Source organism: Hetaerina americana, unplaced genomic scaffold (genome assembly GCF_022747635.1).
Source record: "Hetaerina americana unplaced genomic scaffold, ioHetAmer1.1.p SCAF_1, whole genome shotgun sequence".
Classification (NCBI taxonomy): Eukaryota; Metazoa; Arthropoda; class Insecta; order Odonata; family Calopterygidae; genus Hetaerina; species Hetaerina americana.
In genome coordinates, this window is record NW_027286069.1 from 104,661,491 (window position 1) to 104,688,325 (window position 26,835).

A 26,835-nucleotide genomic window follows, 5' to 3' on the forward strand; every position below is an offset into this window, starting at 1 on the left:
CAAAAATATATTGAAATGATTGGCAGTGTTTTTTAATAAGAAGGTAATTTATTATCGAGGGATAAGAATAATCATAAGTTTGTACATAGACAGTTTATAACTTTTATTATAGTTTTATCAGGGAAATCATTGAAATATTAAAATAAATAGGGCTATTATTTCAACAGCTTTACTAGCCTGCTAATTATTACATTGGCACTACCTGTATTAAAATTACCTTTTCGGAGACATGGCGGGCAGTATCTGCAACATCTCTTTGAGCATATGGGTCGTTAGGAGCAATTTGCCGAGCTCCCCCTGACCTGACCAGGTCCACGCAGGCACTACCGAGCTCTTGAACACCAAGCCTCAGCCGAGCAGACACCTCCGCACTGGGGCATGCAGCTACAGCCCCCGACGAATCAGATGCTAGACGCCCATATTGTTTTGACAACTCTGCTGCCAAGGCACCTAACTTACCAACATCACTGCTAGACTTCGTGACCTAAACGAACAAATAGAAATAATTGAAGGCAATACAACATTCATTTTGTCTCACACCATTAATTTTACATCTCAGAAGGATTTGAATGTACAGAATATTTTCCATTTAAATTGAAAAAAAATTCAAGCACTAACCATTTCCTGCGAAACTCGAGCAATTTCTTTGGCAGAATTGACCATTCGAGTCTGGTAGTCAACAAAGGAGTCGGAAGTACTTTCAGATGAGTTCATTTGGGCAGTTGATATAGAGGTACTGGTCAATGTGGAAGTTCCTGAGATCGTAACCCGAGCCATTGCTCTCTCAATGGCATCTATTAACCCTGTCACGACTCCAGCTTGGGTAGCAAGTCTTTCTAATGTCTGACCCAGGTCAGATAAGGCATCTCTAGTTCCTTCCACAAATTCATCTATATCGGGATGTATGTTCACAGCCTGCAATAATTAATACACTCTGCATTAAACAATGAACTTATTATCATTTGATGGATAATACCCAATATGTTACTCAATTAATTCCACTAAATTCACATCACAGCTTAATCACAGTTTATCTAAAAAGTAAAAATGCTTTAAGAAATTAACAAACAAGTAAGAGGGAGAAAAGTTCCAAGCTATACTGAATAAATGCAACAATTTCAGAGAGTAGAAATCCTTGACCGGTATCATGGTCAAGGAAAATGATTTTTACACATTGAAATTATGGCATTGAAATGCACATTACCAGATGACTCTGTTAAAGTTACTGTTACGGCATCTCCCGCAGTTTCATGGAAATTTACTGAATACTTTGGTAGAATAAAAAAAGTGGCAAGGAGCAATGAGCAGATGCTAACTTATCAGTCCGCACACTGTGAACAACCTAATCACAAGAATATTTGCGACCCAATGCAATTGTCAAGGATTGCAATGGGAAACATAATCTGAAGGTTGCAGATTTTATTTTCACTGAGCATCTATTCTTCTCATGGCCAAAAAATTAAAAATTATAAATGTGAGATCATAGTTCCATTGGCAATGTGAATAACAAATTAAATAAGCAAGGCTTTTTACATGAAAAGTTTAAATTAAAAATTTGTAAAATTTTTAACACAAATTTCTTCCAAAAATTTGAGATGGTCAGTAATACATCATAAACCTGTACCCTAGACCAATAAAGAAATTGGTAATAAATGGGGAGAATACAGCCCGTGTGAAATGAGCATTAAATACCTTCGGGTTTCCTCCTCCCTCCTTTGCTGCATAAACAAGTTGTAAGGCACACTCAGCAACAGTCTTTGTTTGATCAAGCAGTACCATTTGCTCCTTTGAATGAGTCATATGTGAGGCAGCTCCAATGGCACCAGACAGTAACGGTTCAAAATAAAGAACCATTTGGTTTACCTGTGAGAGGAAATTAGAAGAATTCCCTGATATCAAAATGTTATGATATTCATTCATTACAATAAGCGGATAAATAACAAACTCATAAAAAGTTATTGAGAATATTGAGGGCTATATTTTGATTGTACTTTGGGCTACTTTATCAGCAAACCCTTTTTTTTTCTCTGTTCCCCAATTTGCATTGAGTGACTGATTCTTCAGAAACTTCAGAAAATAACAACTGAAAGTCATAAAATCTGAATTTAGCTTATGAAATGTACATGAACAAGACACAAAATGGCAATTTTATCATTATATTTAGATTTTATTAATTAGTTTGACAGGTTTTTATGTATGTGCTCAAATATCTCATGTCATTAACTTTATTATTTCACTATCTCTTCATTCCTACAATTTATTTTTCATAGCAAATGAATGATGTGCATGTAGTTAGAAATAATAATTTCAACAGCAAGTAGATATGAAAATCAGGCACTTACACAGTGTCCAATCTTCTCAGCCTCAAACTTGGCAGCATGGCCAAGTGGGCCTAGGACCCCCTCCGCAATTCCAGAGGCAGCTGATTGAGCCTGCTCACCATAGCCACGCAACGTGTTTCCACGGTGAGGAGTTAAGCTCTGTGAAACTGCAGTCAGTGATACATTGTCCAACTCCCGGATACGTCGGTTTAGAGCATCTATTGCTTCCTCACATTCCTTCTGGCCTGGAGCCTTGTCTCTGTCATTGACAAACAATACATGACAGTCAATTCTAATAATTCAATAAATTGTGTTGAAGTAAACTCTACATTCTACCAGCATACATAGTTAATTTTCTTTCACTGAAAATTGATTAAGTAATCACAAAGAAGTACTCCTAAACAATACTGATAAGAGCTTCAAACATTAGAAAAGATATTTACGAATGCATAAAAAATATCACATAGCACGACAGATTAGAGTTGATACTACCATGTGATGTTAGAATCATAAAATTAATTGTTATTAGCATGCATAAAGGGAACACCCTTAAATTATACAAGGCCTATTTTGGCTTTTTTCCTTCTCACTACCCTTTGTAAGGACCTATGCAATGTGAACATCGCATCTCTCCTCTAGTGTCATTGACACAAATGAAATGTGTCAATGAAATAGTGAAATTGACACAATCAGTAATATAAAACAGACACCTTCTATTCAATTACATGCTTACATTGAAAAAGTACACTATCTTGAAAGACAAATTTTATAAATTCTTTTGGCATAAAAACAGGTACAATAAAATTAAATAAATATTTAGACGGATAAAAGCTTGAATAATTTTGTAGAGACAGTTTTATCATTGAGTTCTTGCTCAATGCTTCTTGGGTGATCAAGAATTATTAAAACTCTTTCTTCATAAACATTGATTGAAATAATGCTAAACCTTAATTAAGATTCCACTTGACCCTCCCCCCCCCCCCCACAATATTCTTAATGAAATGTAATTAAATGGCATACTGCTATCTCCCAAAAAGCTTTGAATAATTAAATGGCAGTCCCATAGAAGAACAAAATATATTTTTTTTTAGTTGGACTGGAGGAGAGCCCACTTGTAAATACTGAATAGCGCTACATTTCTTCTTCATAATTTGCGCTGAAAGGCCATGGATGTGGGTCTCTCAAAAGTCTCCAGAAACATATGGTCTCACCTTATGGAAGATACTAGTTTCTTGATAGAATCTGAGACACTCTTGCTGTGAGCTGCGAGCTGTTGCCATGTGGGAGGATCTCGAGGGTTGACTGCAAGAGATTTTGCAGCTCCTATCATGGCACATGATCCATCAACCACTTTACGTCCAGCAGCTGTTATTGGTTCTTGGGCTTCTCTAGCCTCTGAGGATATGCGAGCAGGTACACCAGCAAATTCTGGAGATCCAGCAAAGGCACACAGGTTTTCCACTGCCTCAAGTAATGGTCTTGTAGCATTTCCACAGCTTTCACGATTTCTGTCGCTGTAATCCTGATCAAGAGCTGCAACCACAAAGACATTAAAAGATTACTATGGATTCGAAAAAGATATGCAAGATCTACTATAAAAATTAATGTCACTTCCTTAATCGACATAGCCCTGATACTATGGCATTTTCAATAAGAATGAAATACTTCTTCCTTGTTGTAAAACATGTAATGGCAAGACAAAAATTATGACATAGAAATTTTTATCGACTACTATAGTTCCAGAATATTTTAGAAGAAAGCGAGGTGAAATTAAAAACAAACAAAAATGTCTTAACTGAATTAGAGATATGTGAGCATCTAATTTAAAAGAGAATCACAATATATACATTATGCATTGTTTACCTTTAATTTCCTTCACTAAATTGGCAGTGGAATTAGCCACATCCTTTGCTGATTGCACAAAGGCACGTTTGGCGACAGGGTTGGATGTTTTTGAAGAGGCTTGACGACAAGCATTACATAATGCACTGGTGTGTTTTGCAATCATTGTGGCAGCAGCAAGGACCTAAAAAATTCAGTAAAATAATAAATCAGAATCCATTAAGTATTTTTAATTCTGTTGTGAGTTAAGCATTATGAATTTTATTTTCTCTGGACAAATTTGCACTTTATTGCAACTTCATAGGGTACATTAATTTCTAGATTGCCTAGTTCACTAGACTTTTCTCATATCTTCCAGAACAAGATTGCAATTTTTCAGATGAAAATTTTGGCAAAGGATAACTTCTAATAATTGACTTTATGCCCCAAGCGCCGTCAATGGTTACATTAATTTCATTGGTTCGACTAAATTGAAGTCACAATGACTTAGTCATTAGAATAGTGTCATATACATGGCTAAATATGGATTTATTCTTACATAGCTATTTTAATTATATACTTTTTGATTATTTACTACAGCAATACATAGAATGTTGATTCTATTTTTGCAATATATACTTTACCATACACTCAAAATCTCCAAGTACTTCCATAATTTCCCAGACTTTCGATGCTGCTATCGACATATCAATTTCATTCTCTGAAAAGCCTATTTAATATCCTGATTTCCCTCACAATGGGGAACACTATCCTCTTACCTGCTGCTGATTGCTGGTAGGATCAGCCAAACTATGACAAGCTGTTTGGATAGCCTGTGCTGCCCTAGCAAACTGTGCAGCATCAACTAATCCAGGACGACCGGCTACACTTGATGGCTCTGAAACTCCCACAAGGTAAGCAGCCTGTGCTGCTGCTTCCACCAATCCACAAATAGCATCTGATACACCACGAACAGCTTCTCCAAATGCCTCATGTTCAGATCTTTTGGCACGATTTGCAATCCCTGTCATTCCATCTCCTGCCAATAAAAGGGAGAAAATATCCTTCTTTTGTGACATTTCCAGCACACATTTGCAACTATGTGTAGATATAAATGCGCAATATATCTCTATAAATTCACATATACATACACTATAAAAAAAATTACAGAGCTCATCACCATCAAAGACCATTTGGAGATAAAAATTCAAGCTTTAGCTGCTTTTTTTACTTCCAGCAAATATGCCATTGTATAAAAAATGGCAAAAATGGACATTTTTGTTGCTTAAGATTTCAAAATATCACAGAATTTACACATGAACAGTCATTGTATATATATATATATATATATATATATATATATATATATATATATATATATATATATATGCACAAAATGCAAATTTCTCATTTCTCTTTGGCTATGCAAAAATGCCATTGCACAATGAGAAGATGGGAAAATATTGTAGTTGGAAAATATTACTCTCACCATCTGGACAAATTTTACTTAAAAATAATTGCATAGAAAGCAGAATGTGAAGCTTATCTGGTATCACACTAATGAAGACAAGACTAACCCAAACTCTTTGACTTCTCCATGACTGCATCCAAACACTCAAAATATGTTGCTTCACTAAGAGGTTCAGTTGGTGCATCAAGCAGTGGCCTCATGGACTGAATACGTCGTATGGCATTGTCACATTCCTTTTGGCCTGGAGCAGCAGAGGTGCACACATCCACCAAGTAATTGATGCTTTCCGTGACTGACCTAAGAGCGGAAAATAATGAGCCTTCAGTTGAAGTAACTGTAACTAGTAAGGTGAGCTAATTTTAAAGGTCTTAATGATCAATAACAGCAAAAACATGACCCTAGGAAATGCACCTAAATAACAGAAATACAAAAAAATACATTGAAAACCTGCTGTACTATTTTACCTTATAATAATCTTTATAGAAATGGCCCAGAGAGTTAAACAAAGTCCATTTTTGGAGACAATTTTAACTAATTATTATTCCTTTCTGATTTTGGAAATGTGTACACAAGGGAGTACAATATAGAATATTGGAAGAAATGTTTTTAAGAATTAGGAGAAAAGTAAAATTGAGTGCTTGAGGAAAATATACAAAGATACAAGGAAAATGAGTCAAACAATCATCCAAAGAAATTATTGGAATGCAGAAAAATTGGGCTTTATGGGCCAAATCTATAATTTATACTGAGTGAAGATAATACTACGGAAAATATCCCACTGAAATATCTCACCTTGCAGCTGAGGCCAATTGATTTTTGGCATTTGGTGCGGAAGGATTGGCTGCTACAGTTTTTGCAGTGACCAAAAGTTTTGACGAAACCATTGATACATTTTTCAAAGAAACCACCATTTGTCCTCTAACCTCAGTATCCTGTAGATAAAAACAACTTAAATAATTTCTTTCAACTTTAACAACTGGCTTAATTCACATAAATTAAGCATTATGTATAAACATGAGTATAATTAAGGGTTATGAGAGGTGACCACATTGTAATTAAAAAAATGTAATTTTCATATACTTTTCTTCAAATGGTGACACTGAAAATAGAAATACCATATCCTCATAGGTCAACTATGCATGCACAAGGGAAGTCTGATATAACGAGACTCATAGTATAATAAGTAATATCTATGTTTATGACCCTATGATTTGATTTAAAAATAAATTGGTGACAGTGAAGCTTATGCATGACACTCAGTGGTCAAGTTGAGGGGTCAACACCTGTGTAAAATAGGCATAGTAAAATTGCAGCTTTATTTTATGACCAAGCATAAATATTTTGACCATCTCAGGCTGCCCATTGATAATTTCTGGGTAAATTAACATTTTGTGGCTTATTTGTTTTCCATGGGGCAGCATTTAAGTCAATGCACGGCACTATCATTGCTTGTAAAAGGATTTATATTAAAATTAGGGATGTCACAGAATTTGCCTTTTTCAAGTGATTTTGTCAGCAGGGAACAGCAACTGAGTATATACTTAATATGGGCTAAATCACCAGATTAAGTGGGCTTCTAATTAAGGCCAAAATAAGTACATCAGTAATAGAAAAAACATTCTGAACGCCCTATAGCTATAATATCCTAAGAAGTCATTCGACTTAGCTAATATATGACTATTAAATCACCATCAGTAATAATGAGAACGAAATGACAAGTATTTCATGGGAACCATAAGCTTTCATTTTATGTACTTATCCCCGCTACAGTGGATACTTATGTACCCATGGTAATTATCAAATTTTAGAGTGTAATTTTTAGACAACTGGGGTTGTTTGACAAACAACAATGGACTTGTTTGCCAATTAAGAAGATAGAGACTTCTATGCAGAATTAGGTCAAACATTGTGTAGGTTCATACATGTCTTTCACATGTTAACCAACAGTTTTGAATAGAATAAATGAACAAGTTACATAAATAAATAAATATTAGGCACAGAGAATTATCAAATCCAAAGAATGAACTATAATTTAGCATGAATTACAACAAACCTTTGTTTGACCAGCCATTTCCATCGTAACACCCAGAAGCTCCTCATAGGCACTTCCAAGTTGTTTTGATGATGATGCAAGCTTGATGGGAGAGCGAACAGATGCGACAACTTCAGAAGATGCATCATTGAGACCTGCCGCAGCAGAGTTGAGCTCTTGCTGTAGTTGGCTGAAAGTTAAAGATTTGTATGAAATAGAAGATTAAGATTTGAAAAAGCAATAGTTTATGATCCATTACTGACGATCTCACTTACCTGTATGGCTTATTAGTTAGTGGAAACTCTCCAAGATTCAGTATTTCAGAGGCATTAACTATTGAATTTATAGCTTCATCAACATCCTTCTGTCCAGGCAGACAGCTCACACACTTACTCAAGGACTGTTAGGAAGAGAGATAGTGATCTTAGACAAACTTCATAAAGAAATAAAGAGCTTTTCAAAAAGGATAACATAAACAAAAATTGATAGTAAACATCAATTGGCTATGGAAGCTGAATGCAAATACCTTTCAAAATTTTCTTTGACAATGTAATGTAATGAATATTAATTGGGGCTCTACTATACCTAAATGATGATTTGAAATTTATTTTTAAAAAAGATTCACCATGAGACTTCCAACATTAACCGTTTTAGTACATCATTTTTCAATCATTATTCCATACTGGGAACTAAGTAGTGAGCCCATTATCAAATGCACATACAGGAATTAATGCACATGTATTCTTTCACAATTGATTTCCATCTATGACAGGGGGGACATTGACAATGGGACCTTACATGGGGAAGATGCCAAAACAAGAGGGAAAAACTTGGAAGAGAACATACTCTAATGCAACCAATTAGCCACTAATGCCTGGCTGTCACGTTTTTAACATTTTTGACAAGATTGCTGTATATTGTTGGCTCATTTCCTGAATGCTGCCAGATTATATTTTGAAAGCAAAAGCTGCAGAGATGATTTAATTGTTTTATAGATCAGGAAGATGTCATTTCTCACACTTCAAGTGCTAACTTTAATTCCATTTAATCTATCACTAAATGGCCTCCAATTTTCATAGTATGATTAACTCCTAGCTATTACTATGCCATGCAGCCTACAATAAGCTTATTGACCTAACTGAACTCTTTATGTTGTTGTACATGATTTAAATAAGCTGTAAAGGCAAAAACTCTAGCCATTAAAATCATTAATATCTCTAATATTTACTGTACATATTGAAAATATGGTGTACATATACAATCCTTCATCATATGACTCCAAAGTATTAGAGCTATGAGTTTGAACTTACTATACATTCATTTACCACAATGATTCACCAAATTATTTTTACAGCAACCATTATCTGGGGAAGAAAAATGTCAAGACCACACTCACAGCTACTGCTTTTCTGTAGATTGTCTATGGGAATGTCACCACAAGAAACCTAGGTAATGTTTCTTGAACATAAATGAAAATAAATTTTAGTTATTTTAATGAATTCATTTTGGAAGTTGGCCCTTTAAGACTGATGTGGATTAAATTCTTGATGTCAGATATCACTTAGTGAAATATTTTCCAACTGGGTTTGAATGAAACTTTTTCCTAAAACTATTCTTATAATTATTACACTTGATCATTATCTGGATTCCATTTTGTGCTGACATAATTAGGTGGTGTCAGTACAGGGTCTACTGTACAGATGCTAATTTGTACACCAACATTTTAGCCAATAATAAAATATGATCCAATGAATTACTACAGTTAATACATCATCCTAGTCAGTACATTTCCTCCAATTCAGGCCATTCTAATATTTAACAACAAAATAAATGCTATTACTCAACTAAACTAAAAATGACTGAGTAAAAATGAAATTGGGAAAATGATATACCTGTGAAACTTCCTTGGCTACGATGGTAAGATTCTGAGAATTTCTTACATCATCAGGATTCTGAAGGGCTCTCCTAGCTTCTTCAATCAAAGCCAAAGATTTATCCATTACCTCTTCACCACTAGCAATAACCCTGAAATTAAAACAATATAAGAATGTATATACAATTATTACAGGGCTAACAATTATGTTAGAGGTCAACTTTAGGGACCTAAGATACTCCCGGACTTGAAAAAAATTATCAATTAAAGATTACAGCTGACCTAAATATAAAAACGGTTATATTCAAAGAATAACTCAGCCTAATTTTTATTCAAAGTGAACAATAGACTATAGTATTAACATTCTTGAGACAGAGATGCAACATCCATAAAGGAAAATAATGAAGGCCGCTATCAGTAAAGTTTTATTGGTAACAAAATAGTGTGGTACCAAAGCCAGGTAAAAGAGAAGTAATTCTTAAAAATGAAACTTCTTTCTTAAGTTTTGCATTGAAATTTCTCTGCACTGAATACAGAAAAATTCAGTGGATTTCTAAATTATAAATGACTGTAAAGTTAAACAGTTGATATAAGCAAATATACCATAAGCATTGAGCAAGACAGTGATGCGGTGTTACATGGTCAGAGAAGGAGGGAGGAATGGAGGAGAATGCACCCTGGTTGCCAGTATGGCTATATGAATGTGCTTGAACTCACAAAAAGTCTGAATTTTTGGGTAATGTGCAACTGAAATGAACTAGGGAAGTATGGCAGCATAGCTGACATCTCCTCTAACAGCACCATGATTTAATAAATATTTATGGCATACTAAACCGTGAAAAGCACTGAGGAAAGAGGAGGGAATAAGGATGAGGAAGTTTTGAATTAACTCAAGGGACCACATTCAATAATACTGTCTCTGCACTTATAATGATCCTTTGCCATGCCAGGAACGTGATTGAAAATAAACGAACTAGTCCCCAATAAGGGATAGTTAAACAGCAATGCTACTGTTATTTACTAATTGAATGCAACCAAATTAAAATTAACACTTTAAATTAGAGAAAAAAGTTCCCATACATTTTTAGGTGAACAGCGAGGATTTTGGAGACGATGTGGCAAGTAGATAACTTCCCCATTTAATTCCACTTAATTATATTCACTTCATCAAAATTATTACACTATGTGGCTTTATTAATGTGTGATTAAGGACATCTAAATATTTTCATTTTTAATTTGACTTTTGAAGTAAGTTAATAAAATAAAATTATGGGCCAGTATTTAAATTTCAGTGACAAGAATGTCATGTTTGGAAGGGAGAAAAGTTGACTTACTTTGCCTGCACTTCTCTGTCATTTGATGTAGCAGCTACAGCTCGAACAGCACCTGTCAATTGGCTCAGGGCTGTAGCAGTATCCCTCGCTGCAATGCTTGTGTAGTTATCATTTCCTTGAGCAGCAGCTGATAACATTTGTGCCATTGCAAAACCAACATTTTTAGATGTTACACCCAACTGCAAAGCTGCTGATTCAGCCTGTTTTATGCACAAAAACTCTTTGTTATGACTTTGCAGAGCATTTTGGAAAAATGAATTCAATCACTACTACTGTGCTGATTAAAATATCCTTTTTCTTTCCATACATCACTATCATGCCAAGATAGAATTGAAAACCCTAAGTAATCCCCATATATATATATATATATATATATATATATATATATATATATATATATATATATATATATATATATCATTGATTTACTTACTGTTTCTCCTGGAAGAGGGCGAAGATTTGCTTGAGCAGCAGCCCTTTCAAATGCTTCTAGCTCTAATTTCAAAGCACGTATCAGCTCAGCAGCTGAATCCAAACCAACCGGGCATTCACCGGCAGCAACCAAGGCTTCCCTTGCCCTACCGGCAGCTGAACGTAACTCTCCAAGGGCAGATCCAAAATGTTTTGAACACTGTGATAATTGCATTGCACTTGCTTGGTCATTCACTGTCGGCAAAACAGCACGCGCAGATTGAACTACTCTGCTCCCCGGCTGAAAAAAGAATTTTGCATTAAAAATTTATGGTTTGAAGAGTATGACAACATCTTTTGAGGGTTTGAAGTTGTTCATCATAAAATATTGGTTAAGTAAGGTAAGATGAGGATGGTTGGAGGAGAGCCAGGATCATACAACTACTAATAAAAGACGCAAATTATTGTTGCACTCAATTTTGAGCATTTAAAGTTCAATATGCTTTAAAACATATTTTGATGAAACTTAACCTGAAACTCTTTCAAGTAGCCAACTCTATACTAAGATTCCACAGCTGACATAGAATTCATTTTGCCACAAATCCCTCTTTTATCTGTATGACATCAAAATAGTTAAGGCGTAATTTTAGTGACTGGTTATGAAAACTGGTCACAGACAATAAACAATTCACAAACATTTCCATGATGAATACCCTCAGGCCTTTTATTCGTTTAAAATGAGACCACATGAAAGAAAAATTCATGCATGCATGGGAATTTTGTCTCATGCTGTGCATTAGCCCAAGCTCTTAGAAACTCACTCCTTATGGTGGGATTTTTTCCAAAATGATGATCCCAACGCTCAAAAACTGTATCGTCATCCTGCAAAAATTTGGTGGGATGAATCAATGATAGCATAACTCATAATGAGAACTCTTAAGTAATTTTGTCTTGTAACACCAAAGTATGATCTCATACAACTCCAGCTGATTCACAATTTGAAAATGCAAAATTGAAGTTGTTAAGCACGAAGTTTTATTCTCTACGTAAATTTTAAATAAAGAGTTAATTCAAAGTTTTTACTTACAATAAGAAACAAGTAGGCTCTACAGATGTCTAAATAGCAAATTTTTATAAAATTGGTCAACACAGACCTTTTTCTGTGTATCATTCAAAGGCAGTTTGGTGTTTTTTGTTGCACTGCATAGAAGTTTGTGGGTTAGATTACTTTCTGCTAGCTTATGAACTTTTTTATATTAACTACTTCTTGGCATCTACTTCCCATCAGGAAATAAGGAGGGATCGATTAGGCACATCATCTCTTTCAAATGTTCGCTGTATTATCTGTCCATAAGAAAATTTGTCATATCCATTTTTGAAACTATCTTCTTTCATATAGAATTCCTGATCTCATCAATAATAGGTGATCAATGCACAAGTATTACTTAAATATGAATGTTTCAGAACCTACGCGCTGAATTTGGGATGTGATATAACTGATAGAATCCATTTAGGAACCTCCAGGTGGATTGGGCTAAAATGCTATAAAAATCCTAGATATCTTGTTGATGATAAATAATTACGCACAGCTAACAACAAATTGGAAAAAACAAATAACTGTAGCGGTAAAAATAAAAATATTTATCACATCAACTATATGATCTGACTTACTAAGAGGAACAATATGAAAAACCCTATCTGAAAACAAACTGATATTTTGGGAAAATTATATTCTTCTAAATAAATGCAATGGAATGAATCAAAATGAAAATGTAAAGCACATTCAATGAAAATAAAAGTTTGCAATTTACTCACATCCACAAATTGTTGACTAACATCAACAAGGTTTGACTGAGCAGCGGCTGAGTTGGGCTGAGTAAGGCTGGCCTTGACTCCCTCCACAAGGCAAGGCACTCGTTCAGCAATGACTCGGCAATCTTGCATTAATTCTTCTTGAGAAGCGCGGCTGGTATTATAAGGGCCAACCCCATGAGCAGCTGCAATGCATTGAGTTCCAGTGCTGGCGGCTTGCTTGGCAGCATTCTAATGGAAATTACAGACCAAAATGTTAACACCTAAGACATTTCCTTTGGGAGAATTCTCAAGATTGGCCAGATTAAAAATATTTATTATCTCAAAAAATAATAACAATTATACAAAATTGCATCCCAGAGCACAATAAAAATCAAATACAATACATTACTGTACTGGGCTAAAATATATTTTATGACTAGAATTCATTGTTGTATGATATCATTTACCACATGTACAATTATTACGTTCAAGATCATTTCTATTTGTTCACCATTGAGGACAAAAGCAATATAAAATGTGATAGATAAATCTGTGTTCACTACTACATCTTTTAACACTAAAAGTGATGACACTGAACAGTTATACCACTAACAGACTGATTTTTGTGGTACACATAAAATCACAACATGCTAACCGAAATATTACAGCAAAATAATATTTTCCATTGTTTACTAGCCATTTTTATCAATCATATAGACTTAAAAAAATAGCCATTTTAACCAAGATTCTGATTAATGGATGGTTTAAACACAGAAATTATTGGTATGAAATTGGTTACCATTGAGGGAATAAGATGCCCTATGATATCCAATACAGCTAAGTGCTTATGGAAAAAATTGCTTTCCAAGAGAGGGAAAAATAGAAAACACACACCATACACATATTTCCATGCATGATGATTTATTAATGTTTAGCTTAACAAACATGAAGATTTTACTATCCTATGCCTTACTTCCAGTCTTGATATTAGCTGCCTTCGAAAAGCTGGTGTGGCTGCAGCTGCTGTTGTGGCAATTCGAAGCTCCTCAGCTGCTTGCCGCAACTGATCTTGGCGCTCAGCATCATGAGGGGCAGAGGCACACAGTCTAGCAGCTTCTACCATTCTGGCAGTAGCATCAGCCAGTGCCTTGGCAGCAGCTAGCAAACGTCGCTGTACTTCAGAATCATTTTGCATCTCTGCTTCTCCCTGTTTGAAATGAAAAATAAATTGTGTCTCACAATCCAATGATTTCTTCCACAAAGAAAATCTGTAGGTTTTTAAGCAAACAGAAGATTCTTTTGAATACACTGTCCACTTTAATATTAAATTTAACATTTAATTAAATTTCTCTCTTGAAAACACCTTGCTATAGGCCCACTACATTGTTAAATGCAAAAGTTAGATTAACAGATTCAGAGAACTGCAGGAGATGTCAAGACAGTTACATTAATGGAGCACTACTAATGTGCACCAAAATGTAGAAATTTCATACTCTAAAAAGCATTTGCTTTCATCGAGCCCAGAAGTTCACAGTTCAAGTGGATGCTTCAGTAGCTTAATTGGTTAGCTAGTTAATTAGTAGCTCAGATCCTGGTAAAGGCAAATTATTATTTTACACTGAGAAATTTCTGCATTTGGATCAAAAGTGAAGAGCTAAGGAGTTCATCTCATATTATGCAATATGAAAAACCCCAGTTTCCCTGAAACATATATTTTTCTTAAAAGTTATCATGAATGAAAATTTTTACTGCAACTTGACAAGAATCTCATGTATGCAACAAGAATAAAGAAAAGTCACTTAATGGACAAATCTACATATCATGGCACTGTACAAGATCCTATGGCAATCCTGGGTTGATTTGAAGGAACAGGATGCTATGTTATACAGACCTGGCAAGTGTTAGGCATGTGGCTAAATTCACTCTCTGGGGAATGCATTTCAGTAACAACTTAACATACATCTAAGAGCCATTTTCACAGCTATTAAGCATCACCTTATTGATTCAATAATTACATCTCAGGTATCCATTTGTGTTCTACAAGTGGCCACTCTTCTTTTGGCTTAAGCAATCAATATTGTAAGGCATTAGATGCGACTGGAGAGAGAATATTAAAGCCAATTTACCTTTATTCCCTGAATTAGCTGAGCTGTTGCTTGTCCAAGAACTCTAGCCTGACGAACCATTTCCCCAGCATCACCAGATGAGGCAAACAAGCGATCAGTAGCAACCATGATTGTTTCCACGGTTCCTTCCGTCACACTCACTTCTTTACTAGAGATGGCATTGCGCTCCCTTGGTCCTTGCCTGGTGACAAAAGAGCTCATATGATAATCCAGTAGAGCAAGTTACTTTCATACTTCAAAGTATTAGAAGAATCAGTATGGAAATATACAGCTGAAAGTATATATGCATTGAAATATGAAGTAAACAGAAAATGATGATGCAAAACAAACTATATTTGACAGAACTAAACAGCAAGGGTTAAATTACAGAAGATTTTCAAGTAATTATAAAGTCCTGCCTTTATGGTATGGAAATAAATTGCAAATTCACTCACTTGATATGGTTGAGAAGATCATTGAGAGTGCGAGTGACTTCTGCTGCAGCAAGTGACAATTCTTGCAGCACGTGCTCATCTTGTTCAGTGACTTCTCCCTCCTCCCCTGGGCATGCCTCCTGGCAGACAGACACTAGCCCTTCCACAGCACGAGCCACCTCCCTCACAGCTCCCATCAACTGCTGCTGGCACGCAGGGCTATTTAGAGTTGGCGCAACCACCTTCACAAGGAGGGATGAAGCAACCATAGAGAATTGGAAATGTAAACCCAGGTGCGAACAATATAATTTAGTTCTTTTGTTATGAAACAACCAAGCAACAATTCATACACAATTTCATTAATGTACGCTATGGGCATAACAATGTAATTTTGACATTTTTCTTCACAGAATAAGTTTCAATTGAAATAAAGAACATTAACTTCCTAACTTGCCCAGATCAGAGTAACATGGAGTTGGATATCCATACATACACTCAACACATAATGACATAGGCTGATAACTTACTGCAATATTTTTTCTAAAGTTTATGATGGAAACCATACATTAGAATGAATAATGGCAGAATTAAATGATAATGATATACATTATCATAACGAGGAAATATATTTAAGTTTGTGAAATAAAGTGACAAATACTAAGGTGCTCTCTATAGCTGAAACTTTGCTTCTATTTGTGACACTTTCTGCAAACAGCACTCTTTGAAGGCTAATTTACATCTAATTCTGCTACATTGATGTAACTACTAATGCCAATGAAGAAAACAATAACATTTATAAAAATTCAGGTCAGCTGAATGCCAAAATTAAGCTCAGAAACATTAAAAAGAAAATGCCATCAGTTTCCCCATCTCACCTTTGCGCATGCAACGAGTTGAGATGTAGACAAGGCACACTGTGTGGCTGCTCCAATGACTTTGTTCTGCATAGCTTGGTCTGTTCCACTCCTCGTGGCTGCCACATTCTTTGCTTTCAAAACTAATGCAGCTGTGGCGTTCGCCACAGCCTTTGCCAGACCCAGGAGGATGTCCCCCATGCGCCGCCTTTCACCTTCCTCTCCATCATCGCCATCAAATTCATCTTCGCCCATTGTGCTCAACACTTGCTGGGAAGCTTCACCCACCCTGCTGGCAGCATTCAGTAAATTTTGTCTTGGCTGAAATTCAAGCAATATTAGAAATTAAACAAATGGAATCTCCTGAATAAAAAAAATATTAGCTTAAGTCTACTGGGGTGGGGTAGGTTTTTGATGGATCCAAGCAAATCAGCACCAATGGACTCCTAGAATCTGACTAACACAACATAAAACAACTTTAAAGCCCCTACTGTAAATTACAGTGACTCATTTTTTAACGCTGCATACTTTCCAACTTTCTTAATCCCTTCACCATTCTATTAATTCTAATGATTTTACTATTGAATTGCATGGTATTCGACAGCAGTGTCAAAACTGATTTAGAGCATTAAATAACAGTTCTATATTTGAAATAACAATGAATCCAACTTCCAGAATCCAATCGTGACCTTATCGCATCAATTCAACTTTAACAATCAGATATTAAATATTTTTGCCACATCATGCATATTAACGTTTAATTATGGTTTTAACAAGATCATTATAAAAGGCACAAAAAAGTAAGTACATTGACAATTTACAGAAATGCAGAAAGACATTTGCATTCTATGCCTAAATATTTATGTACTAAAAAACCTGAAATAGTCCTTGTTACATGCTGAAATGAAGACTATGAATATGTTGCAACTATGGCAGAGACTTAGTTTTTAAATGAATCAATTCACATTTTTATTTTACTAAAATAACCTTTTATACAATACTACATTTGTTACGTCGTAACACTATTATTAATACTGAGAAAATTTGTGGTGTTTTGTGAAATATACCAAATTAGTTTACATTTCTACATCTGAAGATAGATAGACTGTAGAATCAACTATTTAGAAGCAAAATTTACTATACTTCACTCGAAGAAAACTGCAAAAAAACATGCATCACTAACACATAAAATTCGACAATCTAGTTGTAAAACTCTGTGATGCTCAGTGAAACTGGCTAGAGAGAAATTATCACGGTATAAAATAAGATCCTAACCTCTTTCGCTTCGGGTTCTGTAGCCTTTAGCATATCACTAAAAGCTGAGCATAGTTTCCGAGCAGCATCCAGGAGCCTATCTCCAGAGGAGTCATCTTCCATTAGTGCAGCTATCATACGAACACCCCTAGTCATTTCCGGTAAATTGGTGGTAATGGTAGTGATTGCTGCACCAACAGCAGTGTGATCCACTTCTTCCACAGGGCCTGAAATCAAGAATAAACATAATCCATTCTTAAACATGCCAAAACAAATTTCAAACTTTATGCATCAAGCTTTTGACAAGCACTCTGCAAAGTATGAACAAGTCTTCTAAAAACATTCATAGTTGACTTGTAAGCAAAACACAAAGATGAAACCAAATGAAATCTTGGCAAATAAGAGCAAGGTAAACCAGATTGTCAAAAATAAACATGCCCTCTTGATACAAGTTTTCATGTTACGTGCATAACCAACATATCGAATAACCTATTTCTATTTAAAATTTAAATTTGCATTTTTTAAGAGCAACAATGTTTTCAACTTCACAATTTCTAGTTTACAATACATATTTGTCAGTGAATGTAAATATGCACACACTATATTTGAAAAGTAATTATTTGGTGCATATTTCTATGCCAAAAAAGATGATGCACTCATATTAAAAGATGGTAGTACCAAATTTTAAGGTCTAATTCCTAAATGAATCTTGTATGAAATAGTTTCCAATTATGAAAAAATTCTTGGAGCCATGGAAAATGAGGGCTTGAAATAATAAAACACCCTCATCTCAGCTCCTTGAGACTGCAGTTAAACATGTAAATACAACATTAGTACAAGCATATCAATCTTACCTGATGTGAGTGTAACAACTTGAGCTGTAGCTGCATTCATTGCAGCAATTTGGGAGCTCACATTCTGCTTGTTGGTATCCAGAGTTGTTTCCTTCCATTTCAGTGCAGCCTATAACAAAATAAAAACCACGGCTGAGTGAAAAATCTGAAGGCAATAGGACAATCCAACTTGGAAGTAATTGAATGACTAATTGTTTCGAATGACATTTTATTTAGAAAAATTCCTTATCAAATAACAAATAGTTTTCATTTATGTAATCAGACTATTAGGAATTTAAATTAACATATTTTTTTATTCTTAAACTAAAAAATAGTACGTATCACTTATGACCATGGGAGATATCCATATATTTTTTAATTGGCACATACTATATATACATACTTCTTAAAAGAAAGATGGTATAGTTATCACATTAATTGAATGGAAATCATGATAATGTTAATTGAAAATAGAAATTTCAGCTCACTAAGTCTTATATGACAAAAAATAACTCACTGGATCTGATCCAAGTTCGGGTATTTCTGCTTTGGTAGTTAGTTCCTTCTCTGCAATTGAGATTGCACCTTGCCCAGCATTTATGGTACTCAAGAGAGCTCTCTGAGGTTCACTCAAAACACTTGTAACCTTTGATTGTTGTACCTGCGAATCATGCATTAAGAATGACATTAGAAAGGAAGTCAGAAGGTTTAAAGCTGTGAAATATTAATACAGTGCACTCAATACATTGCTGGTGCTTTACTCCTGAGCTACAACATAAACTGCCCTACTTCAAGCAGCAGAATATTAATAAACAGTAAAATGTTGGGGATGAAAAGAGCCACAATACTTTATACATAAATACTACGGTTAAATATGTATTACTATAACTATAATTCTTCTCAAGTCAAGTAACAACCTGATTCAGTAAATTTTTTAGAGTAAAATATTAAGGATTGGTTCAATATTAAAATTTAGTTAACCTAAAATCAAATAGCAGTACTGCTGCCATTGAATTTAATGACTGAATGAATTTACATGAGGGCTCTGAAAGATTATTTACTCTAATGAAAGAATTTAAAATAATGACAAAATAAAATTACCTAAATCATGCAAAAATAGAACAACAACAACTGTATCATTACACCAAATAAATGGAGAGAGAGCAAGCAAACAAACTTGAAAGAAAATTCATGGGATACACAAAAATAATTAAGCCTGCCCTGATAACAGAAATGACACAAAAAGTATTTAACACCAAGAATCTAAAAAATCTACATCCCAACTACTTACTAACTGCTTTGGTTTCAAAGTATCCCACCAAAGCATACAGAACCAGCAAAAACGTTATGTACCTACTCTGATCCCCAGATATCCATCTAAAGTAAGCATGGAATGAAAGGGAAGAAATCCCAAGAGGGAATGCAACACAATTAGATATCAAAATGCCACAGCCTTAAGAGAAGATGCAATAAAATTACTATGAGACCTCATTAATCACTGAAGAATTCTTAATAATAAAATGAATCCTTAAAAATGAATTTGCGTTGACCAACACAGGCATCCATCTACTTCAACAATATTGTAACTCTTGAAAAAAAATGTTACATTTTCAGAAGAGTAATGAAATGCTGGGTGCATTTCAATCAAATTTATTTATACATATAAACCACAGATTTTTAGAAAATATCAAATGACATAGTTTGATCATTTCAACGACAGCAAAAGTCTCACTAAAAATCTTTATAAGTTAGAATAATTGTAAGAACATTTAACTGTTCTATTATCTGTTATCTGTGCATTTGCTAGAAACCACAAATGAATAACTTATTTTTAACCAAATACAATAAAAATTCATGGAAACAATCTGCTCATACAGCTTTGCAAGTATGCCAAAATATTTCTACAAGCTATGATGTGTGCACGAGATTATATACATGAATTTTCCAAAAAAATAACTGCAAACTACAAAGCAAAAATGTACACTGAGGCATTATTTGATGCATTGAGGGGAAATGAAAAATTAATTGTTTGTAAAGGAATGAAGTTATTTGAAAGGGAAGCACTGATTAATGATAATTTGCTAATATATCAAGTTTTTCGGACAGAAGTTTACACTTTGAAAAACTAAAACACAAATTTGAATTCAGTTACAGCAAATTAATGCAGATGAACAAAAGATAATCTCTCAATGCAGTTTGCTTTTATGCGATCAATTCAGCATCAGCATTTAATGTATAATTGAGTGCACAGGGTTTCACTTTCTGGAAATATGTTAGATTATACATATATTTATAAGTTTCACAAGAGAAAAATTAAGCATGATCTTACCATGGGTGGGGTGTGGGCAATGTTAGCCTGACCACTGACTGTGGTGTACTGAGCCAAACCCATGTGCCCCGTGCCGTAGGTTCTTGCCCCTGAAAGAGGCAATTGATGGCCAGAAAGCAGCCACCAATTTTTTCATGCAAAAACAATTTCCAAATTTTTATGAAAAAATTTATTGAGAACCCTGTAACTCATATAAGGTCGCAAAATGATGATGAAGGCACAAGCATCATTTATTTAGGCCAAAACTTTTACAAAACACTTTTGATTACCGTGAATTTGCAAAATAATGGAACTTTGAAAGACTTGAAAGATTCTCATTCAACACTAACAGTTTCCAGGTTTAGATCAAAGCCAGACCACATTATTTGGGTCATTTTCTTCCATTTTTCATAAAGTATGAAAATTAACAGATGTTATACGTAGAGTGGAATTAAAATTGCAAAGCATTTATTGATATGAAAAAAAGTTTAGGCAATAAGATAAGGGGATCAAGAAAGTCAACCAAAATTACACGTTTGCGGCTATGATGCAATTTCAATTCTTAAATGCTAACGGAGGATTTTCCAGTATTTTAATAATGTATTATTGTACGTATATACTTAAGGAATTATATCAAGCTGCAAATCAAAGAGCATAAAAAATGGCATCTAGGAATTATGCTATGGAACTAGGGAAGCCATGAGATATCAAATGGCTCACAACAATTTTACACAAATCATAACTAATAGGGCACATACCACACCTTATTTGGCCAAATAATGATTTGTGCTTCAACAAAAAATTAAATAAAATCATAACTATACATCATAATGTGACCCAATTAACATGCTTTAATAAAATTATAACTGATCAATGGCAAAAATATTTTTAGAACTTTAAAAGCCAATATATAACAAAAGAATTTCATTAAATATCAATACATTCACTTATGGCATCTAATAATTAAAAATGATGGAATTTTATTTATAAAAATGTATGTATATATGTATTTACAAAATTATGGTTTGCTATTATGGTATTGAGCCTCAGCTTCCTCATGAAACTTGTAACAGTAAGCAAAAATGAAAACTAAAAATTGATATGTTTTGCTCAAATTAAAACAATGCAGTAAAAAGCATTAAAATCCAACAATTTAATTTTTAATTTCACAAATATCAAAAAAAAATAATTCCAGTAGAAAAACAGAAAAATAAAAATAATGTGAACATGTCTCACCATCAGCTCCAGCTCTCATAACGGCAGGCTTAGCCACTGATTCGGTGTTCACTTTCTCCATTTTGGAGGCTGTTTCATGCTGAAGAATAGTGGCTCTAAAAAATTAAAATTCAATAATTAGGGGATCCTCATTCAAGATAATAATAAACTGATGCAATATAACATTATACGGACTTACTTTAATGGAGAGACACTATCTTCAACCATTGTAGAGCCTTCATCGCCTTCAATACCAAAATGGTCTTTAGATTTTTTCTGAAAAAAATAAACAATATTTACAACTAACAAACTGAAAATAAAAGATCCATTGACACCTTATAGTATGTATTCCAAGTTAAGAGCCAGCAGTTATGCAATTCCTAACTGCTGCAAAGACTTCCACCATATCATCTATACATTTTTATATTTTATGCTATTAATAGCAGAAACCAAAGTTTACTAATATACAACCACAAATGTGAGTATAACTGGCGAATGCTTTCTCACTTTTTAATTTTGTAACAATGAAAAGCCCATGAACAACATTTATTCAATTCTATATGGCCCTTGAAAACAGAATAGATTTAAAGTATAGGGACAACAATTTCTTCTTGATCCATACAGTATGTTATAACTGCAGCTTCAACCTCATTTCTGGTAATGAAATAAGTCTTTATAAAAAAAGAATTGATGCAAAGGCTTCAGGTTTCGAATTAGCAAAAATAACCTTAACACATTAACAAGTGACTTTCACACCAATGTGACTATAAACAGCAATACTCTTACTGAAAATACACTCATATACAACTATTTTGCAAATTAAAAATTTATATTCTAAATAATAATTTAATAGGAAAATGTTAATATTTTTTGTTTTAAATAAAATTCATGCATGCATTTTACTAATTAAAAAAATTACCCCTGTGGTTACAATTGTCTGCTTGGACTTTCATTATGCAACATGAAGTGTAATTTACCTTCTTCAAAATGATGTCAATATATCCAGAAATCAACTGTAGGATTTGCTCAGCTTCAGTAGTCTGAACTGAATAATACTGATCCGAGTAATCACCAAAATCAAGAGTAAACGTGTTTGGGGAGGCTCCCCAACGACGCACTGTAGTGAGAGGCCATGTTTTCAGAATTTCCTTCGTTCGCTCATCAAGACGTAGAACTGAGTCCTTGGTCACTCCGAGCAGGCGGGGAACAAGTTTATTTTTCCCTTTCATTTTTTCCTGGAATTTTAAAAAGGTCAAATAGTTAGTATTGTGCACCATGATTATTGAGTACTACAAACCAAATTTCAATTATAGTATTTTAGGGAACCAAAATCTATTCTATCAATTTTTACTTGAATATACTTAAAATATTAAACATGCATGTAGAATACTGTGCCAAAGTACAACATTAGAAATATTTACACCAGCTTGAAAATACTTACCTTAACTAGAAAAAATGTTACTCCATAGGTTTTGAGTGATCTGGCAGTCTTCGTATAAAGTACTTTTGCATCAAGTTCCGAAAGTCCTAAATTTTTTTTATGCTCAGCAAATACTTTTTTTTCAATCCCCTTAACTTTTACATACGATTGAGGCAGGAATTCCTTCAAACTGTAGAGAAATGATGAACAGAATACTGGATGAGTGTTGTGTATAAGAATTAAGTAAGAAGAAAGTTTTTATCCAAATGCAATTTAGAAAGTACATTTTCCATAATTAATACCCATAACAGAAAAGTAAAAACATTTCACTTACTCTAAAAAGCCAGGTCGGTGCTTGTTTTCATTATAATCTCCAAATTGTATTTGACATTGAATTCCAGCAAATTGGCAAGCCTTATCTTGTGTCACAGGATGTGTACCATCAACTATAGCATCACGAGCTTGCACATAAAGCAAACCTAGCTGTACAGGATCCCGAGAATCAATGTTTTGGTCGGAAAAGAAGAATTTTCGGCGGAGAAGAACAGTTTCACTTTCATCAATGCCTTGCTCTCTTAGTGTTTTTGACGGATCAATCCAATTAACTGTAAAAATAATTAAAAGTTTCTTCCCTTATCTTGAACTGAGACATCACAAAGAGAATATCATGAGGATAGCCTCACAAATACCATACACAAATGATATAAGAAATAAATCAGTCTCATTATTGGGCTCCAGTAGAACCAATTTGATATTCTGAGATGGTCAGAATAACTAACCTTCATCATCAGTCTTAAGCTTTTTCCTTAATTGTTCCATCTTGGCATCACGCTCCTTTTCTTCTTTCCTTCGCTTCAATGTTAACGTTCCAAAATTGTGCCCTTTGTTCTCATTTTCTTCCTCCTCTGGAGTTTCTCGAACAAGACTGTATTCATCGTGATTTGTTATACCTGCAGATGCAGAATACATAACATAAAAATTTTAACCATAAATACATAGTTTCACCAAAATAATAAGCAATAAATATAGGGTTTTTTTAACTGACCTATCTTTGTACATATAACCACCATTAAGTTTGCCACAGGCTGACTGTCATCCACCATTAGCGTCTTGAGCATCCCATCCAACATCCTTACACGTAATGTTCTTAATTTTTTACGATATTCCAGAAGATCCTGAAGTGAACAATGTTTTGGAGAAATGAATACACGACACAAACATGGGTTTACATTAAATAATTGACATTTAACCAAAAATCTTACTTAATAAAAAATTTCACGATTATTAAGGTGTTAGGCACTATTGAAAAAAATATAATTTGGAGTATTCCCATTAGATTTTGGCAAAAAGATTAAAGAGAGATACTAATAATTACAACAGCTCTAAATAAAACCACACATATACACACCCCACTTCGCAAAATGTAGTATTCCAAGTTTCTTCCAGGTTCAAGCCAAACCCCTTTCTTGACATCTTCATCAGCCAAAAAGAGGCCATAATCTTTGGCTGAAAGATAACACAAGAAATCATATACACAACAGTATAAGAATTAACTAATTTCAAACCAATCACTATGATAAGCTTAAGCTATATCAAAAGCATCACTCAATAATTATTTTTTTCAGAAATACCGGGACCTTCATTCACTGGCTTTCTAGTGTGTTAACGTATAATGAAAAAGATCGTGGAAGAAAAAATGAGAAGCGGACTTCAACCTAAGAACTTCTAATTGCAATTTGGATGCCATGACTCTCATGCTTCTCATCTTCATTTCAGGAGTACTTGATGCATGGAAGTTCAGGGAAGATTTTAACTTTTGAGTTCTCATCCCATTTACATTTTTTTTCAATGAGTTTTTCATTAGCCCATCTGCACTCTATTTCATCTCTCTAGTCAATTGAGTTAATAATGAATAAGCTCAAAAATAAAAGTGTTTCTGAACGGTAAGATTGTCTGAATAAAACAAACAATATTTCAAAATTTTCCATTCAAAGGCAATCAACCAACAATTGCAATGACTAGAGGCATGGAATGGCAGCTAATGTGAAACGTGCTACATTACACATTTGAAATAAATTTTTAGCATTAATAAATTGAGATTACTAGGCACATAACAATTACTACCATTTTTTTCTCATTAATCAAAAGCTATACTTTCACTACGGATTATATAATTTTATCCACCATCATTCCGTAGCCTCCTAAAACAGAACCACCAACTACAACTACTACAAACAGCATTAATACTTAGGAACACTATCTTTGGTTAATCCTAAAATACCCAATAATCTTATTTCTCAACTCTAAGATTACTTGGGTTGCTTAATAAAGACTCCTGTTTCAATGAGCATTGTATAAATGCAATACTTCCAGAGGCATCAATTAGAAAATTAACAATTTACCTGAAGGAATTAGTATGAAACTTGGTTTGCCATTTAATAAAAAAATATCATTGATCAAAATCTATCTTTAAGAACTGAGCACCTGCATTAACAGCAACCTTTTTGCAGTGAACACTCTTTGAACTCTCTCACATTGTTTTTAAAGTAAGGAAAGAACAATACCTTTTGTATTGAATGTTCATATGTTTATAGGGAATTCAACATAAATGGAAGGAATACTTAAGATTCATAGAAGAATAATACTCAAATAGTGGCATAGCTTTTTCATTAGGAATGACATTATTGACGGTAAACACTTCCTAACTAGATGTAAATAATTTAGTTAGTCTCATAAAATTTGTATTGATCACTAATGCCTAAGATGAAGGGAATAACAATTATTCAGAGAATAAATGAATAGGAATGAAGCCGAACACCTGCTGGCCTAAAGTTTAAAGGGGTGAAAGGAGACATGGAAGTAAGTTATAAGTGCATAATAATACCTACAGTTGTAATAATTTATGATATTTCCCGTTTCCATAACATTACCTTTTATAAGGTTAGGATGAATTTGAAATAATTTTAAGATAATTTAAATAAATGATGTGGGGCATTATAAACAGCAGAGAGAAAGGGAAGTCTACAGTAAAAATTAACTTGGATAAGAAACCATTTAAGCATAATTTGATACACTTACGTTGCCCAAGGTTAGCTTCTGAGATTTTTTCTCGAATTATACGACATGCATCAAAAACTGATGTGGATGGGTCAAACTGCATTGTCTTGGTGACATCCCGCTCAACAATGCTGATACGCAGCGATAGAGTAGCCATCTTCCAACTTCTTCTTCTCTTTTCACAGAAGCTCTTAGGTGGATCCTGAATGACTCCCTGAAATAAAAAGAAAATTACCACATTTTATTATCATTTTCTTGTAATACACATCATAGTAACTACAGTATCATGTAAAATCTT

General features: G+C 34.1%; 1 protein-coding gene across 3 annotated transcripts in view; it reads right to left on the reverse strand.

The window, feature by feature from the left end:
• Positions 1-26,835, reverse strand: part of rhea (Talin_middle and talin-RS domain-containing protein rhea) — a 235,809-nt gene that overhangs the window by 20,437 nt on the left and 188,537 nt on the right. For all 3 annotated transcript variants that reach the window (XM_071594377.1, XM_071594376.1, XM_071594371.1), the window contains 32 exons: positions 26,559-26,751; positions 24,889-24,986; positions 24,526-24,655; positions 24,260-24,430; positions 23,815-24,085; positions 23,502-23,670; positions 23,038-23,295; positions 22,260-22,336; positions 22,082-22,176; positions 20,867-20,955; positions 19,055-19,198; positions 18,559-18,667; positions 17,726-17,931; positions 16,472-16,771; positions 15,618-15,838; positions 15,184-15,364; positions 14,031-14,264; positions 13,079-13,306; positions 11,286-11,564; positions 10,853-11,052; positions 9,538-9,670; positions 7,921-8,045; positions 7,667-7,835; positions 6,406-6,545; positions 5,720-5,910; positions 4,922-5,181; positions 4,185-4,347; positions 3,533-3,854; positions 2,343-2,580; positions 1,693-1,863; positions 619-915; positions 218-484 (listed from right to left, as the gene is read on the reverse strand). In XM_071594377.1, coding sequence (XP_071450478.1) covers positions 218-484; positions 619-915; positions 1,693-1,863; positions 2,343-2,580; positions 3,533-3,854; positions 4,185-4,347; positions 4,922-5,181; positions 5,720-5,910; positions 6,406-6,545; positions 7,667-7,835; positions 7,921-8,045; positions 9,538-9,670; positions 10,853-11,052; positions 11,286-11,564; positions 13,079-13,306; positions 14,031-14,264; positions 15,184-15,364; positions 15,618-15,838; positions 16,472-16,771; positions 17,726-17,931; positions 18,559-18,667; positions 19,055-19,198; positions 20,867-20,955; positions 22,082-22,176; positions 22,260-22,336; positions 23,038-23,295; positions 23,502-23,670; positions 23,815-24,085; positions 24,260-24,430; positions 24,526-24,655; positions 24,889-24,986; positions 26,559-26,694 — 6,072 coding nt within the window. In that variant the 5' untranslated portion in view covers positions 26,695-26,751. The remainder of the gene's footprint in view (positions 1-217; positions 485-618; positions 916-1,692; positions 1,864-2,342; positions 2,581-3,532; positions 3,855-4,184; positions 4,348-4,921; positions 5,182-5,719; positions 5,911-6,405; positions 6,546-7,666; positions 7,836-7,920; positions 8,046-9,537; positions 9,671-10,852; positions 11,053-11,285; positions 11,565-13,078; positions 13,307-14,030; positions 14,265-15,183; positions 15,365-15,617; positions 15,839-16,471; positions 16,772-17,725; positions 17,932-18,558; positions 18,668-19,054; positions 19,199-20,866; positions 20,956-22,081; positions 22,177-22,259; positions 22,337-23,037; positions 23,296-23,501; positions 23,671-23,814; positions 24,086-24,259; positions 24,431-24,525; positions 24,656-24,888; positions 24,987-26,558; positions 26,752-26,835) is intronic.